The 14,468-nt window shown below is 46.0% G+C and overlaps 1 protein-coding gene across 1 annotated transcript; it reads right to left on the bottom strand.

The window, feature by feature from the left end:
• Positions 1 to 890: 890 nt before the first annotated feature.
• cnk (connector enhancer of ksr) lies at positions 891 to 13,360 on the bottom strand. The gene is given in 22 exon segments (XM_076114861.1): positions 891 to 2,520; positions 2,889 to 2,977; positions 3,231 to 3,327; positions 3,486 to 3,600; positions 3,911 to 4,046; positions 4,328 to 4,522; positions 4,940 to 5,206; positions 5,721 to 5,918; positions 5,981 to 6,135; positions 6,722 to 7,022; positions 7,284 to 7,470; positions 7,635 to 8,035; positions 8,127 to 8,225; positions 8,314 to 8,410; positions 10,212 to 10,331; positions 10,333 to 10,545; positions 10,699 to 10,892; positions 11,148 to 11,333; positions 11,498 to 11,678; positions 12,484 to 12,659; positions 12,935 to 13,098; positions 13,173 to 13,360. Coding segments are annotated over 22 exon segments (3,792 nt in total). The 5' UTR covers positions 13,237 to 13,360; the 3' UTR covers positions 891 to 2,363.
• Positions 13,361 to 14,468: the final 1,108 nt, after the last annotated feature.

Below are 14,468 nucleotides of genomic sequence, written 5' to 3' on the forward strand. Positions count from 1 at the left end.
CTCTTTTTTTTCAATACATTATAAACATGATAAAAAGAGACAACGGATAGTTTCACACATCGTCAAACTTCAATACAAGCACTGGGTAAATCGCTTCAATAAAAAGTAGTTCTCATAAGTAGCATTTATACATTACTAACATTTCATGACTTATCACTAGCCATAATAAAACAACACAAGCCTAGAAAACCTTAGGCCTTAATTAACACCTAGAAAGTTGGAAGCCTAAAATATGACGGTCTAAAAAATTCTAGACGCAAAATAGAAGAGTCTAGAAAATCCTAGACCCAAAATATCATAACAATTTGAGCTAGGATAATAAAATTCTGCGTGATTAGTTCAGTCTATCCGCTATACACGTAGTTATTATCTGTCACGACAGATGTCGCTGTACACATCACTTACAAGTACGTAGATATGTGTGGTGGCGGTGCCCGGCGCCGATATTTACATTACAATATAAAATAATTGAGCTCAGTTAACACATTGATATAACAACTGATCGTAGAATTGCTCTAGATTAATTTAAAATATGATTCGTTTCTATAAATATTAATAAAACACGCTTCGTAATAGATTTTTACATCAGATTTCATCTACCAATAACAATTTTGAGCATGTATTTTGGCAGATTATTGGGACGACTCCTTCGTTCGCGGAGATATATTTCAAACATACAATATTTGGACACCAATGAGTCACACCAGCACATCAAAATATGACTATTAAACATACTGCATTTAATTTGTGTACTTATGCTGATAATAATAGTTTTTGTTTTATCAAAATCGGGTCAAAATTACCGAAGTTACAGCGTTATAAAGTTTCACTGCTTTTTTAAATTTGCGTTGCTTCGCGCGCTATGCGCTGACGTCACGTCGCGGCTGACACGCTAGTTCGACTGCGGGTGATGCGGAGTTTTGATTTGAAAAGTGATTTGCATTTAATATTTAAAGAGTCTGTGTATGTGTATGTGTTATAAATTTAATCATCGTGTTTTTTGTAAAATAAGCCTCCACTAAGATATCCTCGATCTCGATCGCCACGCACACAATCATCGACTAGACCCAGGTAAAGAAAGTTGAACTCCTATACTACTAATAATATTTTTGTGTGTAGTTAACAATAAAATTGAAAGTTTGTTACAACTGGCATTACAAATAATGAGTTTTACGTACCTACCAAGTGTAAATTTGGAAAACATAGTTCTAAATAATATTATAAAAAAAAAATTGTCACCCCTGCCTCTGACTTTAGTCAGGTTGATGGCTATCACATGAACGCATGAATCTACTCTGTAGGTAGTCTTATATGATTGGGTGGGTAATGAGAACTTTTAATTAAACTAACATTTTAATTTTGATATTATTAGATTTAATAAACATGGGTTCTTTTTTCAAAACAAAAAACCAACGCCAACTCAACCGCCGCGCTCGGCTCGCCGCCGCCTGTGAGGTCATTGAACTGCTCATTAAATAGTATCAACTGTTTAGTAGAAGTTCATTGCTAGGTAGGTAGGTGCATGATATGGCATCTTGATCTTGAGGAAGTGTTCAAAAGGCAATAAATTTCTATTTAAAATTTGCGCTTGACAGTATCTGAACCGGGCTTTAAGTTTTAGATTAGGTGTCTTTTGCAAAAATATAAAACAGTTTACATGGTACAGAAAAAAACAATTTTTGGGGTGTTTTTTCACTGGAGTTAGTACACATAGGAACAATACAATATTTTCTAACCATTTTGTTTGTCCACTACAAGCAAAACCAATTATTAAAAGCGAAACCGCGAGAGCGCAACGAGCCTATGTAGGTATCGGCAAGTACTGACGAAATAGCAGTGTCGTGAGATGACGTCACACGTCCGTGCGGCCGCTTCGCCGGAGTTTGGCGCGAAGGCCATACTTTGACGCTTAATATCTCGGTCATTTTTGAAGATACGAAAAAAATAAAAACAGATTTTTTGTCCTTGAAGTACCTAGTTCTTAAATATGCTCATAACAAAAATCATTGGTGTGACTCATTACGTAGATGTATTAAACTCGAGAACTTGACCACCATTTACTTATATTTAGGTCAATACGAAAATGTCATACACACCGACAAGTCATCCATGGATCACATGAATTATAATTTTTTTATTGCAACACATTTTGTCGTGTAAAGATTATGAAATGGATCAATCCTCAAATTCCATTGTAAATCGAGTTACCAGTTTATACATAGCTTTACAATCAAAATTATTGAGTACCTGAGCTGCAAGAATACTAACAAGTTAATAACCCCCGAGAAATAATATATGGGCGACAACAGTCGGTTGCTCAAACATTACCTTTTGTTTAATAAGCTTGTTTGCTAGTGTCGTGTTTAGGTGTCGGGGTCGGGGCGGCGCGGCGGCAGGCGCGCCAGGCTGTAGGTCTCTGGCTGGAAGGTGGGCGGGCACTGCAGGTGCGGGTACTGGCGCCCGCCCCACGGGGCCCGCGCGCCGCGACCCGCCGGGCTCGATGTGCTGGAGCCGCTCCAACTGAGAACAATACGACTCATTTTTAGGCTATTTTAATACAGTTGGATAGGCAGTGTGTATAAAGAATGCACGTCCACTGCGTGTACGTGTTCGTACAAGTGGTGTAATATTAATGACATAAGCTATGTGATGAACTTTTTATAGATAGCATGTGTAAAAATAAAAATAATATTGTCTAAAACTACGCGAAAAATACTTTTTGTTATCGGTTTTTGATGACATTATACACAGACATGATATACATTACATAAAAGGAGATACAAAATTAGACAAAATAGACGAAACGTAAATAAAACGTATTTTTAAACAATCTGTACTACTCTATAGGTTTAATCATGATGATTATAAAGTCCAGTGTAAACACATACCTGTCTAATGATAGTTGTAGTTGCGGCGCGTGTGACTGTGGTGTGTGTAATGTTCCACTTTCACCTGTGTTCGCGCTCGTTGTGTGCACCTAATAACAAGAATAGTTTTATTACACTTTTAACATTTCGGCTCAGTTAACAACTCAGAATATATAGGTTAGTATATTTACTCTAGACATAAAAAAAAGTACTGAAAGAAAGATTTTGTAACACAATTTTATTGTTAAACAATTTTAAGACAAAAATAATTTATTTGTTCAAAAGGCGGAATACACATAAGAATGTTATTACAGTACCTATAATTTGTAATATATTCTCTAGGGTTGTCGTATTAAAGATTACCTTATCATTCCTCCGTAGTGAGTCCCGCCACCGTGAGTCATGTGTGGCGGAGGGGCGAGAGCTGCTTACTTCATCACGGTACACTATCTTTTCATAACTGAAAGTGAGGCACATAAACATTATCTATATTTTATATAGTTATAATAATAGTTGGCTAAGTAAACGTATGTGACATGTGTGTTCTGTGCAAGTGACAAGTGCGTGACGGGCGAGTGACCGGTGTGTGTTTTCAGTTGCGGGCAAGAAACTGCTTACCCATCTTTTCCCCGCACTGAGATAGGTTTCCCTCCCCCGGTGTCCTCCGTCCGTCGTGATGACGTACTCGACCCGCCGTCATTGGGACCCACCTCGCCGTATATCACATCTGGAACTGAAACATAAACAAATATTCCATTAGTCTTTTTTCTTCATTTAAAGTCACGTAAACATTCCGAACTCCGCCGTGTTTTGGAAGGCTCGTTAAATGATGGTTTCAGGCTGTCATTTCCAAAGATCTTTGACAGTCGTTAACAGTAATCAGAAGCTTGAAGGTCTGACGACCAGTCTTATCGTTTTAAGCCATGTAACTGGGCTGTAGAGGTCCAATAAGCAGTCGCTCCGTGTAAAATACTGGTATCCGGCTGCAACATAGTTAGAAGAAAAGCTAGGTTGATATAATACGTATAGTATGTAATACTGACCGATATTCTCAAGCCTGGTGCTATCGTGCGTGGGGTGCGGTCGCGCGGACTGCACGTCGCGGTTCTGTCGCCGCTCCTCCGCCTGCTTCTTCAGCATGAACTGCTCCAACGTCACGAAACCCATCAAGTTCTCCGGCTACAAGCACACGAGACAATCATTTAGACACACTGGAGGGTCTGATGATTCGAAAGAACAAATAAATTCCTTTTTCTGAACCTTATGCATTCGTGAGTTTTTTTGTCTAGGCCAAACGTTAATAGCCAACTTTAGATGTTATTGCGAATATGGTTACAGCCAAAAAAACACATCGCACACTATGTTACTGCAGAGACTAACTCGGAACATGATAAAATACGACTCTACTCGGGTGGACACTTCTATGAATTCGAAGAGGGTAAATTGTCAGTTCCCCTCACCTTGGGCTTGGGCTTGGGCACGTGCAGCATGGGCTTGGTGACGAAGTCGCTCTTGTCGAAGTCCAGCAGGTTGGGGTTGGACGCGTGGATGTAGTGCAGCGGCGGCGGCAGGCGGCGCGGCGCGGCCGGCGGGCTGGGGGCGGCCCCCCGCCGCCCGCCCGGGTACGGCTCCGGCGCCGCCGCCGGCTGCTTGCTCTGCGACACCAAATGTACAATTGATTCGCCAATTTCTTCGTGCTTTAAAAAAAATGGTGTAAAACCGAAACATTGGAAAACTCTTTCAACTAAAATTTGGTATCACGAAATCCATATTAGCCTTCGTAAATATTTCCGTGAGGGGTATGAACGTAGTGCGAGCGGCGAGTTGTCGATGACGACGGACGATCGTACGTGACACAACGGTTACGTACCAGAGGCCGCGTGTGTATGAGATAATACGTTTTGCGATTAACTCTGTGGTCGCCTGCGCAATCTTTGTCGCACCTAAAGTCGCGATAGAGCGGCCGTACAATTGGAGGATTACTTCAATATGACTGCTAAATAATGTAAAGTATTTTTTTAATATTATGTAAAAAAAATACTAAAAAACCAAATAAATCTTAATTTTCTCACCTTACTGCTCTTACTAGGTTTGTCCTCATCTTTGGTCTTGTTCCGTGAGAAGAAGCGCAGGTACTTGCGGTCGAGGCTGGTGGAGGAGTGCGGCACGTTCTCGTGCGACTCGCTGCGCTGCATGCGCACCGTCAGCTTCTTCAGCGAGCCGAACTTGGACTTGTCCTTGTCCCGCTCCCGGGAACGTTCCCGCTCCTTGGACGGACTCTCTGTGTCTGATTCCGTTTCCGAATAGTCCGTTTCAGAGAATTGTTTTGATACGTCCATCTGTGGATAAAGACAAACATATTTGCCAAGCCAATATGTTAGTTTTTTATGGGTTCAAATGTATTTTATATTTTAATTTCAATAACGCAACTCGTGTTTATAAAAAGTGGCTGGATTTATTTTATATTAAATGCTGTGGTTATGTTTATGCATATTATTTGTATATAAGTATGTAATGCAAGAATTTAATCGCTAAATAGTTGTATTGTATTATGGATGTTGCAATGTAATAATGTTTCTATAAGGCTAAACGTGCTTTTGCGCTGACGTCGCTGGTTGCTGATGTACGTCGTTTGTGGAGCGTACGTATTCGTAACAGTGGCGTTGTTACTAACAGTAGCATACGCGATTAATCGCGAATAATGGTGGGCTTGACTGAAGTATGCGACGAAATCAGAGTAGAAAGAAAACGAGACGATTGAATGATCGATGCGTATAACACGTGTTTGACGTGCACGTTGTGTGCGATACAATATGCGATCGTCTGTCATCAGATGTCGTAATCGGTACTCACGTTGGCCGCGAGCGACGGCAGCAGCGTGGCGCGGTGAATGAGCTGGATCCAGGCCAGCATGGCGTCGCGCGAGTCGCAGGCGAAGTAGAAGGCCGTGCCCGTGTGGTACACCTTGAAGGCGTGCGCGCGCGACTTCACCTCGCCCGCCGCGCTCACCGTGCAGCCCTCCAGGTAGATCATGCAGTCGGCCTTGGCGCACTGCAAGAGGGACGGGTGAGACACGGGCGCGTGACGTCACGGGCGGGGCGGGTGCTACTCACGTCAGGTGTCCTGTACGCGTACAGCAGGTTGTGCGTGAGCAGCAGGTGTCGGCGCGCCCAGCGCGGCAGCTGCGCCCCGCGCGCGCGCACGCGCTGCCACACGGCGCCCAGCGCGCCGCGCGCCGCTAGCGCCCGCGCCGGCACCTGGCGACGCTCTGCCGACACGCAATCAATCAATCAATACACAAACCACTACTTCCTAAAACAAATTACATGCGATAACTAATAAAGGTATCCCAAATATCATAAATCCAATATTTACACACCGACCACCGCGATCGATAGCCGGATCACCCCGAAAGATCCGTCTCGAATTGACAATCCCGAAATCCGTCGTCAATCATAGATAAGTAGCTCTTCATTTCCGCACTTTTAATGAGTCACCCGAACACGCAATCGGACTCCTAGTTTCGTAGCTTTTACGTTTTAAAGGTTTGTTAGATTTCCGCTTGCGATGTCCGATCACTAAAACTATTTAAACAATATATACGACGAACTGCTACCATGCCTGATTTCCTTAAACGTGAGTAGAGCTTGAAATCCATAATCATGTGACAAACAGAAATATAACTAAGTTGACTAATAAACGATGAATCGTACGGTGTAGAGTCCGGCTTTCAAGATCCAACAAAAGATACGTGCAAGTGACGTATCGTATACGTGCAAATTCTAAAGATTAAATATGAATAAAGACACACTTGATCAGTTAATATTAGTTACATAGCGCTACGTGACACTCACTCGCTAATATTGAGCTCTTCTTCTTCAAACTCCTCGACTTGGAAGTGGGGAAAATTCCCCTCACGGCACTAGTGGGCGACAGGGCGAGTCCACGCGTAGGCGCAGAGTCATTCTGCACGTGCGCTCCTAGCACTATGTCGGGGGCGGGGGGGGCGGCGGGGGGCGCGGGGGGCGAGCGCCGGCGCAGGGAGGACGTGGGCGTGCTGGCCTCCTGCTCGCTGTTGATGGCGGGCAGCTCGCGCCGCTCCGACGGGATCACGCGGATGTCGTGCTTCGTGATGTGACGGAGGGGAACCGATATCTGAAAGATCCGGTGAGGGTCTAATAACAGGGGCGGAATAGCGATCTAGGGTATATAACATAGCAATATGGATAGCTAATTTGCTTATTTTTAGCAATGTCATGGGATATAGAACAGACACAATGATTTGCTTTATCTAAGTGTGGCGACAGTAGCGAGACGATAATAGTTGACAAAGTAAAAAATGCAGAAGACAGGTAATAACAGACAGAAGAAAGGGGTTTACGTAATAAATATCTGAAAGCACTGTGTAGTACGCACGTGTGTGACGTCGATGGGTCGCACGGGCTTGAGCGGCGAGGCGGGCGCGGGCGGCGACTCCACGCGCGGCACCGCGCGCAGCACCGGGAACGTGCCGCCCCCCGCGCCCGACATGTGCGAGGGGCGAGCGCTGACCGCGGGCCGGGGGGGAGGCTCCGGGGCGCGGGACGAGCTGCTGCGAGGGAACCTACGACAATAATGAATTCTTTTAAAAACGACTATGACTGAGGCGCGAGATTGAAATATTGCAAGTTAACGTTACTACGTTCAGAAGTTTATAGTTAATTAAAATTGCAAAAGACTCTTTACTAGAAATTAACTCTATTAAAAACAAAGAAACCACTATAATACCTGGGCGCCGGCATGTCACTAGGTTCGGGCGTCTGTTGCGGCGACACGGTCGAACGTCGCCGATGTTCCAACATCGCCATGTTTATAGTCTCGAGCACGCGCTCACGATCTCTCTGAGAGTTGGACTTCTTCAGCTCTAAGGACTTGTCGGGAGCATCAGTGGGTGTGGTGGGAGACTCCGGTATGGTCTGTGCTGCTAGAGGCCCCGGTTCATCTATGCTTGTGTCGAAGTCGTAGGCGGGTGTAGAGTGTGCCTTGTCCAGTTTCCCCCGGGCGCGGTCGCTTGTGGGGGGGACGGGATCCTCATCAGTCCGGGAGGGGCGCCGCGGTCTGTCCAGCACCACGCCCAGGCACGTGCGCGGCCGCGGAGATAGCTCCAGACCTGTGCTGCATGATACTGCCTGGAAATACACAAGTACATTTAAATAATAATACTACTGTTTGTAGGCACACCTACGTGCGTCTGAGTAATAGTATATTGTCTAGTGTTACCTTATCCCTGGCGTAGAGCGCGATATCGTCAGGTGTGGGCGTCATGCTGGCGCTGCCACCTTCGTGGCCCCATCGTTGTTGCTTCAGCTCTTGCCAGAACTATAACAGACAAGCATTATCAAAACAATCATTATATTCTCCAGTCGTTAGTGTAAATTTCGGTGGCAAGCAGTTCTACGGGTTTTACCTGCTCGATGGTGTGACTGGGTCGCTTGTACAGCGGACTATCTCCGCTGATCGTGTGACGTCGCTGCACGGACGCGCGAGGCTTGGGCGGATACATCCTGAAAACAATGGTGTTAATGAGTTAGTTAAAAATATCAGAATTTAAACATTTTTTTGGTCAAATCTATGTGAGCTGTAACATTAGAAAAATAAAGCGATCGCACTAAGGCTGTGGCCTTGACGATCTAAATCGATTTCCGTGCTTGATTTTGAAGTGATAGAAACGTGCACGTATCCGAGACACTTCTTTCATTAATGTCAAACTTTGTTGTTGTGGATTGACAGTGTACGAGTATTTAGAGATGTTAACTATGTTTTCTGGGTGTACTAGTAGTGTTGTACATACCGTCGGACGACGCGGGCGGAGACTCGTCCCGCGCGCGCTCCTCCGCGCTCTCCGCTATACTCTGTGTGTACTAGCAGTGTCGGTACATACACATACACATACACATACACATACACATACCTGGTGTGGTCGAGGTGCAGCTGTGTGGGCGAGGCGGGCGGCGACAGCGGCTCGCTCTCGTCGGACGACGCGGGCGGAGACTCGTCCCGCGCGCGCTCCTCCGCGCTCTCCGCTATACTCTGTGTGTACTAGCAGTGTCGGTACATACACATACACATACACATACACATACCTGGTGTGGTCGAGGTGCAGCTGTGTGGGCGAGGCGGGCGGCGACAGCGGCTCGCTCTCGTCGGACGACGCGGGCGGAGACTCGTCCCGCGCGCGCTCCTCCGCGCTCTCCGCTATACTCTGTGTGTACTAGCAGTGTCGGTACACACACATACACATACACATACACATACACATACCTGGTGTGGTCGAGGTGCAGCTGTGTGGGCGAGGCGGGCGGCGACAGCGGCTCGCTCTCGTCGGACGACGCGGGCGGAGACTCGTCCCGCGCGCGCTCCTCCGCGCTCTCCGCTATACTCTGTGTGTACTAGCAGTGTCGGTACATACACATACACATACACATACACATACCTGGTGTGGTCGAGGTGCAGCTGTGTGGGCGAGGCGGGCGGCGACAGCGGCTCGCTCTCGTCGGACGACGCGGGCGGAGACTCGTCCCGCGCGCGCTCCTCCGCGCTCTCCGCTATACTCTGTGTGTACTAGCAGTGTCGGTACATACACATACACATACACATACACATACACATACCTGGTGTGGTCGAGGTGCAGCTGTGTGGGCGAGGCGGGCGGCGACAGCGGCTCGCTCTCGTCGGACGACGCGGGCGGAGACTCGTCCCGCGCGCGCTCCTCCGCGCTCTCCGCTATACTCTGTGTGTACTAGCAGTGTCGGTACATACACATACACATACACATACACATACCTGGTGTGGTCGAGGTGCAGCTGTGTGGGCGAGGCGGGCGGCGACAGCGGCTCGCTCTCGTCGGACGACGCGGGCGGAGACTCGTCCCGCGCGCGCTCCTCCGCGCTCTCCGCTATACTCTGTGTGTACTAGCAGTGTCGGTACATACACATACACATACACATACACATACACATACCTGGTGTGGTCGAGGTGCAGCTGTGTGGGCGAGGCGGGCGGCGACAGCGGCTCGCTCTCGTCGGACGACGCGGGCGGAGACTCGTCCCGCGCGCGCTCCTCCGCGCTCTCCGCTATACTCTGTGTGTACTAGCAGTGTCGGTACATACACATACACATACACATACACATACCTGGTGTGGTCGAGGTGCAGCTGTGTGGGCGAGGCGGGCGGCGACAGCGGCTCGCTCTCGTCGGACGACGCGGGCGGAGACTCGTCCCGCGCGCGCTCCTCCGCGCTCTCCGCTATACTCTGTGTGTACTAGCAGTGTCGGTACATACACATACACATACACATACACATACCTGGTGTGGTCGAGGTGCAGCTGTGTGGGCGAGGCGGGCGGCGACAGCGGCTCGCTCTCGTCGGACGACGCGGGCGGAGACTCGTCCCGCGCGCGCTCCTCCGCGCTCTCCGCTATACTCTGTGTGTACTAGCAGTGTCGGTACATACACATACACATACACATACACATACCTGGTGTGGTCGAGGTGCAGCTGTGTGGGCGAGGCGGGCGGCGACAGCGGCTCGCTCTCGTCGGACGACGCGGGCGGAGACTCGTCCCGCGCGCGCTCCTCCGCGCTCTCCGCTATACTCTGTGTGACTGCGGGCGGGGCTGGGAGGGGGCTCAGCTCACATCTGATAACATAATAATATAGTTAGAACACAACACTTTAAGAATGAATACGAGTGTACGGTGAGGGCCGCGTGGCCTATCTGCCGCATAAGATATTATCGCTTAGCAGGGGGATAGTGGTGGGTTAAATCAGAATTGTATGTAGTTAGTGTGACCTGAAGTCGTCGATGACGTAGTGCGGCGGGCGGCAGCGCTGCAGGCGGTGCATGCGGTGCAGCTGCGGCGTGGCCAGCACGGGCGGCGCGCGCGCGGCCCGGCGCCGCACGCGCAGCGCGAGCTCGGCGCCCGCCGCCGCGCACAGACGGACCACGGCCGCGCCGCTCCAGCCGATCACACACTGCCCGCCCACCTGACGGGGGGGGACACACGCGTTAGTCACACGCCGCTCAGGTATATGCATGTATTCAACACTATATTATCAAAGTACATGTTAATATATTATGTATGACTAGTGGCTAGTTAAGCCGACAAAGCTACCGACGAATTAACCGCTTACTAAAATCATTCAACATGAAATAACATGATACCTAAAAAACTTTTAGATACACAATTTCACAATTTTTTAATGACTACTGAGCGCTTTCTATAGAATACTCTTCCTCACCTGTACGATTTCATCCCCAATATGTACAGCTCCTGAAGCGTGAGCCGGTGAACCGAACCTGATGTCAGCGAGCTGATGATGTCCACAGAACGACGGCACCACATCGAAGCCTAGAGGCTTGCCTCCCTGGCGCAGGGTCACGGTGTCCAGTGACGCTGGTTGTAAGATCATTGGATCTGACACATCCTGGGATAAACAAAATCACAACTTTACCATAATAATAATGAGTAACATGTCTAAATTGCACCTTTTTTGTAAATTTTCCTAAATATTATATTATATTGTATTACACTAAACTAAAAGTCTATTACGTAATACTGAAGTTTTCTATTTTCTATGTTTATTCCCACCTGTATGATATAGTCAGCTGTGGAAGCAGTAGCTTCGGCAGCGGCCGCCACGGCGTTAGCAGGTTGTTCAGCGAAGCGGTCACGCATGGCTGACGTAGCTGCCTCCAGTGACAGTTTCAGTAGCGCCGCGCGACGTTCTGCAAGCGTCGCCGCCGCACCACCACTCGAACATAGGGGCCATCTGCACATTGCCATATATTAGATACAATGACTTTGCCTACAATTCCCAATTTTATGGATTGAAGCAAATGTGTCAAATCAAGTTAACAACAAATGGTAAATCAAAACTAGATTTCTGACCAATAAGGTTATGAGTAACAAATATAAACACAAAACTGTCCCATTAATAATATTAGAAAAGATAGTAAAGATTTTATTTTTACTGAATTGAATGTAAAAGGTAGTAAGAACCTCAGATTTGTGATAAATATGTTCTTGCTCTAGTTGTTACAGATACTTTCTATTTTCTAACACACTTTCACCACAATTAGTTTCATGTGGAGTAAATGCCATAAAATGATTCATGAATAATTACACTCATGCTGAGCAACCATTTTAACTTCATAATTATATTATTCAAAAGAAATAATATTGAGACTTTAGATGTTAATAGTACAAAACCAAAGAATATAATATATGATCTATGAGACATACAAGTGAATCATTAAGAGAAACTACAAGACAATAGTTTACAATACTGGGTCAGTCTTACAAAGGTTAATGACTGTTGTGACTCATTTACACATTACAACTCATCATTATTTAGTAATATAACATTGACCCTGAACACAACCACAATATAAACAATAAAAGTGTGAATTGTTTGAGGAAATCAAGCAAGTAACATAATACCTGTGCCTAATGTATATCAAATTTCCTCAATACTCCAGCAGTTTGGTTTGATAACACAATTGTGTTGTAACACCATTTTACATAACAGATTACTAAGTAAACAAACAAGTATGTACAAACAATGTGCATGTTACCTGTCGAGCCAGCACACAAGTGGTTTGACAGCGTGCACAGTGCGGGCTACGTCAGCAAGTGTCTGTGTCTCAAGCCTCTTGTCGGAGTGATGGCGCAGTGCCCGGGCCAGCGTCGTCGCCACCACCGACACGCGCAGCGCCAGCTGCTGCACGCACTCGCGCGACACCTCATATTGCTACACACATACACACCAACGTGTTACTAATACTATCTCAGTGAACTATCACACATTACTCATAATATATTGCTATATTAATCATGTACTAATTACCCTACCAGTGGCTACTAAAAATAAAGGTTTCTACACAAGCATAAATGTGTTCAGTAGCACACACACTGACAGATAACACTGTGTTGATAAGCGGGATGTAAAATGTTTGTGCTCTGCTGTGACTCACACTATCACGATTTGTAACTAACGAGTTTCGGTGTGGTTAGTCATACACTTACAAAGTTTCTTAGGTGTTCTACGGCCTCTAGGAGTAGTTCCTGGTGTCCGATGATGTGCATGCCGAGATACTCGAGGTCGTCGCAGCGCAGCGCCAGCAGCTTGGCGCCGTCGAGTCCCCGCTCGCGCAGCGCCGGCACGTAGCGCGCCACGGTGGGCCCCAGCCCTGCACACAGGCACACACGGCGTGAGACGTGACTCACCGACAACAACAACACTCGCCGCTCTCGCTCCACTCACCCGACAGCCAGTCTGCCACCTGCTCCGGAGACCACTCCGCTACGTTCAGACTAGACATCGGCATCGTGCTGGCTCACATTTCCGCACACACTTGTGTTTATTATTACACTGCAGATGCTGAGAATCTGAGAACAAACAAGTCGCCGGACGATGCAACTTCGGAGTTTTGACTTTTTGCTCAACTGACATTGACACTTGATTCACAGAATGTACCACAGATTAAAAATATTAAGCGTTTAGTTCATATTTTCATTAAATTTTAACAGTAAAACCTGTAACTTAATCGTACATTCTTATAGAAAGAAATAATTTTGCTAGTAAAGAATACTTTTATTGAAATATATTTTACCAATACTTAATATTCTTGTGATTTTGGATATTATATTTTCCAAAGGTTCATAAAAAATACGTAATGCAACGATAGATGGCGTTGCTAAGAGCGATATTATACAACTTGAGTATCATAATATTTTTAACTCGTATTAAACTTGTAATACACTTTTAATTAATAACTTTGAAAAAACATCACAGTGGCAGCGCTAGCATGTATCTATGTAAAATGTAAATGAAATGTAATGTAAATAATCCTAACGCGTACTTATCTACATCACAGAATGGTTAACGTTTGGTGGTCAGTATTTAATCCGAGTGTCCCCATACTTTGAAAAGCACGGTAGATAATAAGTCACTGAAGCAGGCTGCCAGGTGTTCTGAGTTCATAAAACGGCCTAGTTGGTGAACTATTCGAAGAGCCTACTTCGAAAATTCATGATCATGATGGGTGACTGATGTCAGCTAAGTATGTAATGACATATGGAATAAAAAAACACAATGAAATACTTGAAAATCTTTATTACCTTTTTACGCAAGGACCTCCTAAACTTAGGATTCTTTGAAAGCTTACCTACATGAGATCAACTAAGTACCTACGTTCATCAGTCAGGCCTACTAAGTATGTTTTGTTAACCCGAAGTTCGTTGCAATTTTGATGTTCGATAACTATTATGATATGTACGTACTCATCTAAATACATAGTTTTTTCCCTCCGTCATTTTGTGATTTATAGTAAGTACTTAGGTTTAGAGACTCAAATTGTATTCAAACTAAGCTTGAAGTTGAATGCAATCCGCGCTACGAATCAACCGAAATTTTGTGCAAAGTTTCTTTTTCGTTGAATCATAGTAGGCACCCAAGTGATGTTTACCGACTCTAAGTAATAGGTAGGTACATTCCTTACTGCTAAGTAGGTATGTAGATACCTTTAATCTTAGTGAAATACATGACCCCTCCTACGTA

This window comes from Anticarsia gemmatalis, chromosome 5, assembly GCF_050436995.1.
Source record: "Anticarsia gemmatalis isolate Benzon Research Colony breed Stoneville strain chromosome 5, ilAntGemm2 primary, whole genome shotgun sequence".
Lineage (NCBI taxonomy): Eukaryota > Metazoa > Arthropoda > Insecta > Lepidoptera > Erebidae > Anticarsia > Anticarsia gemmatalis.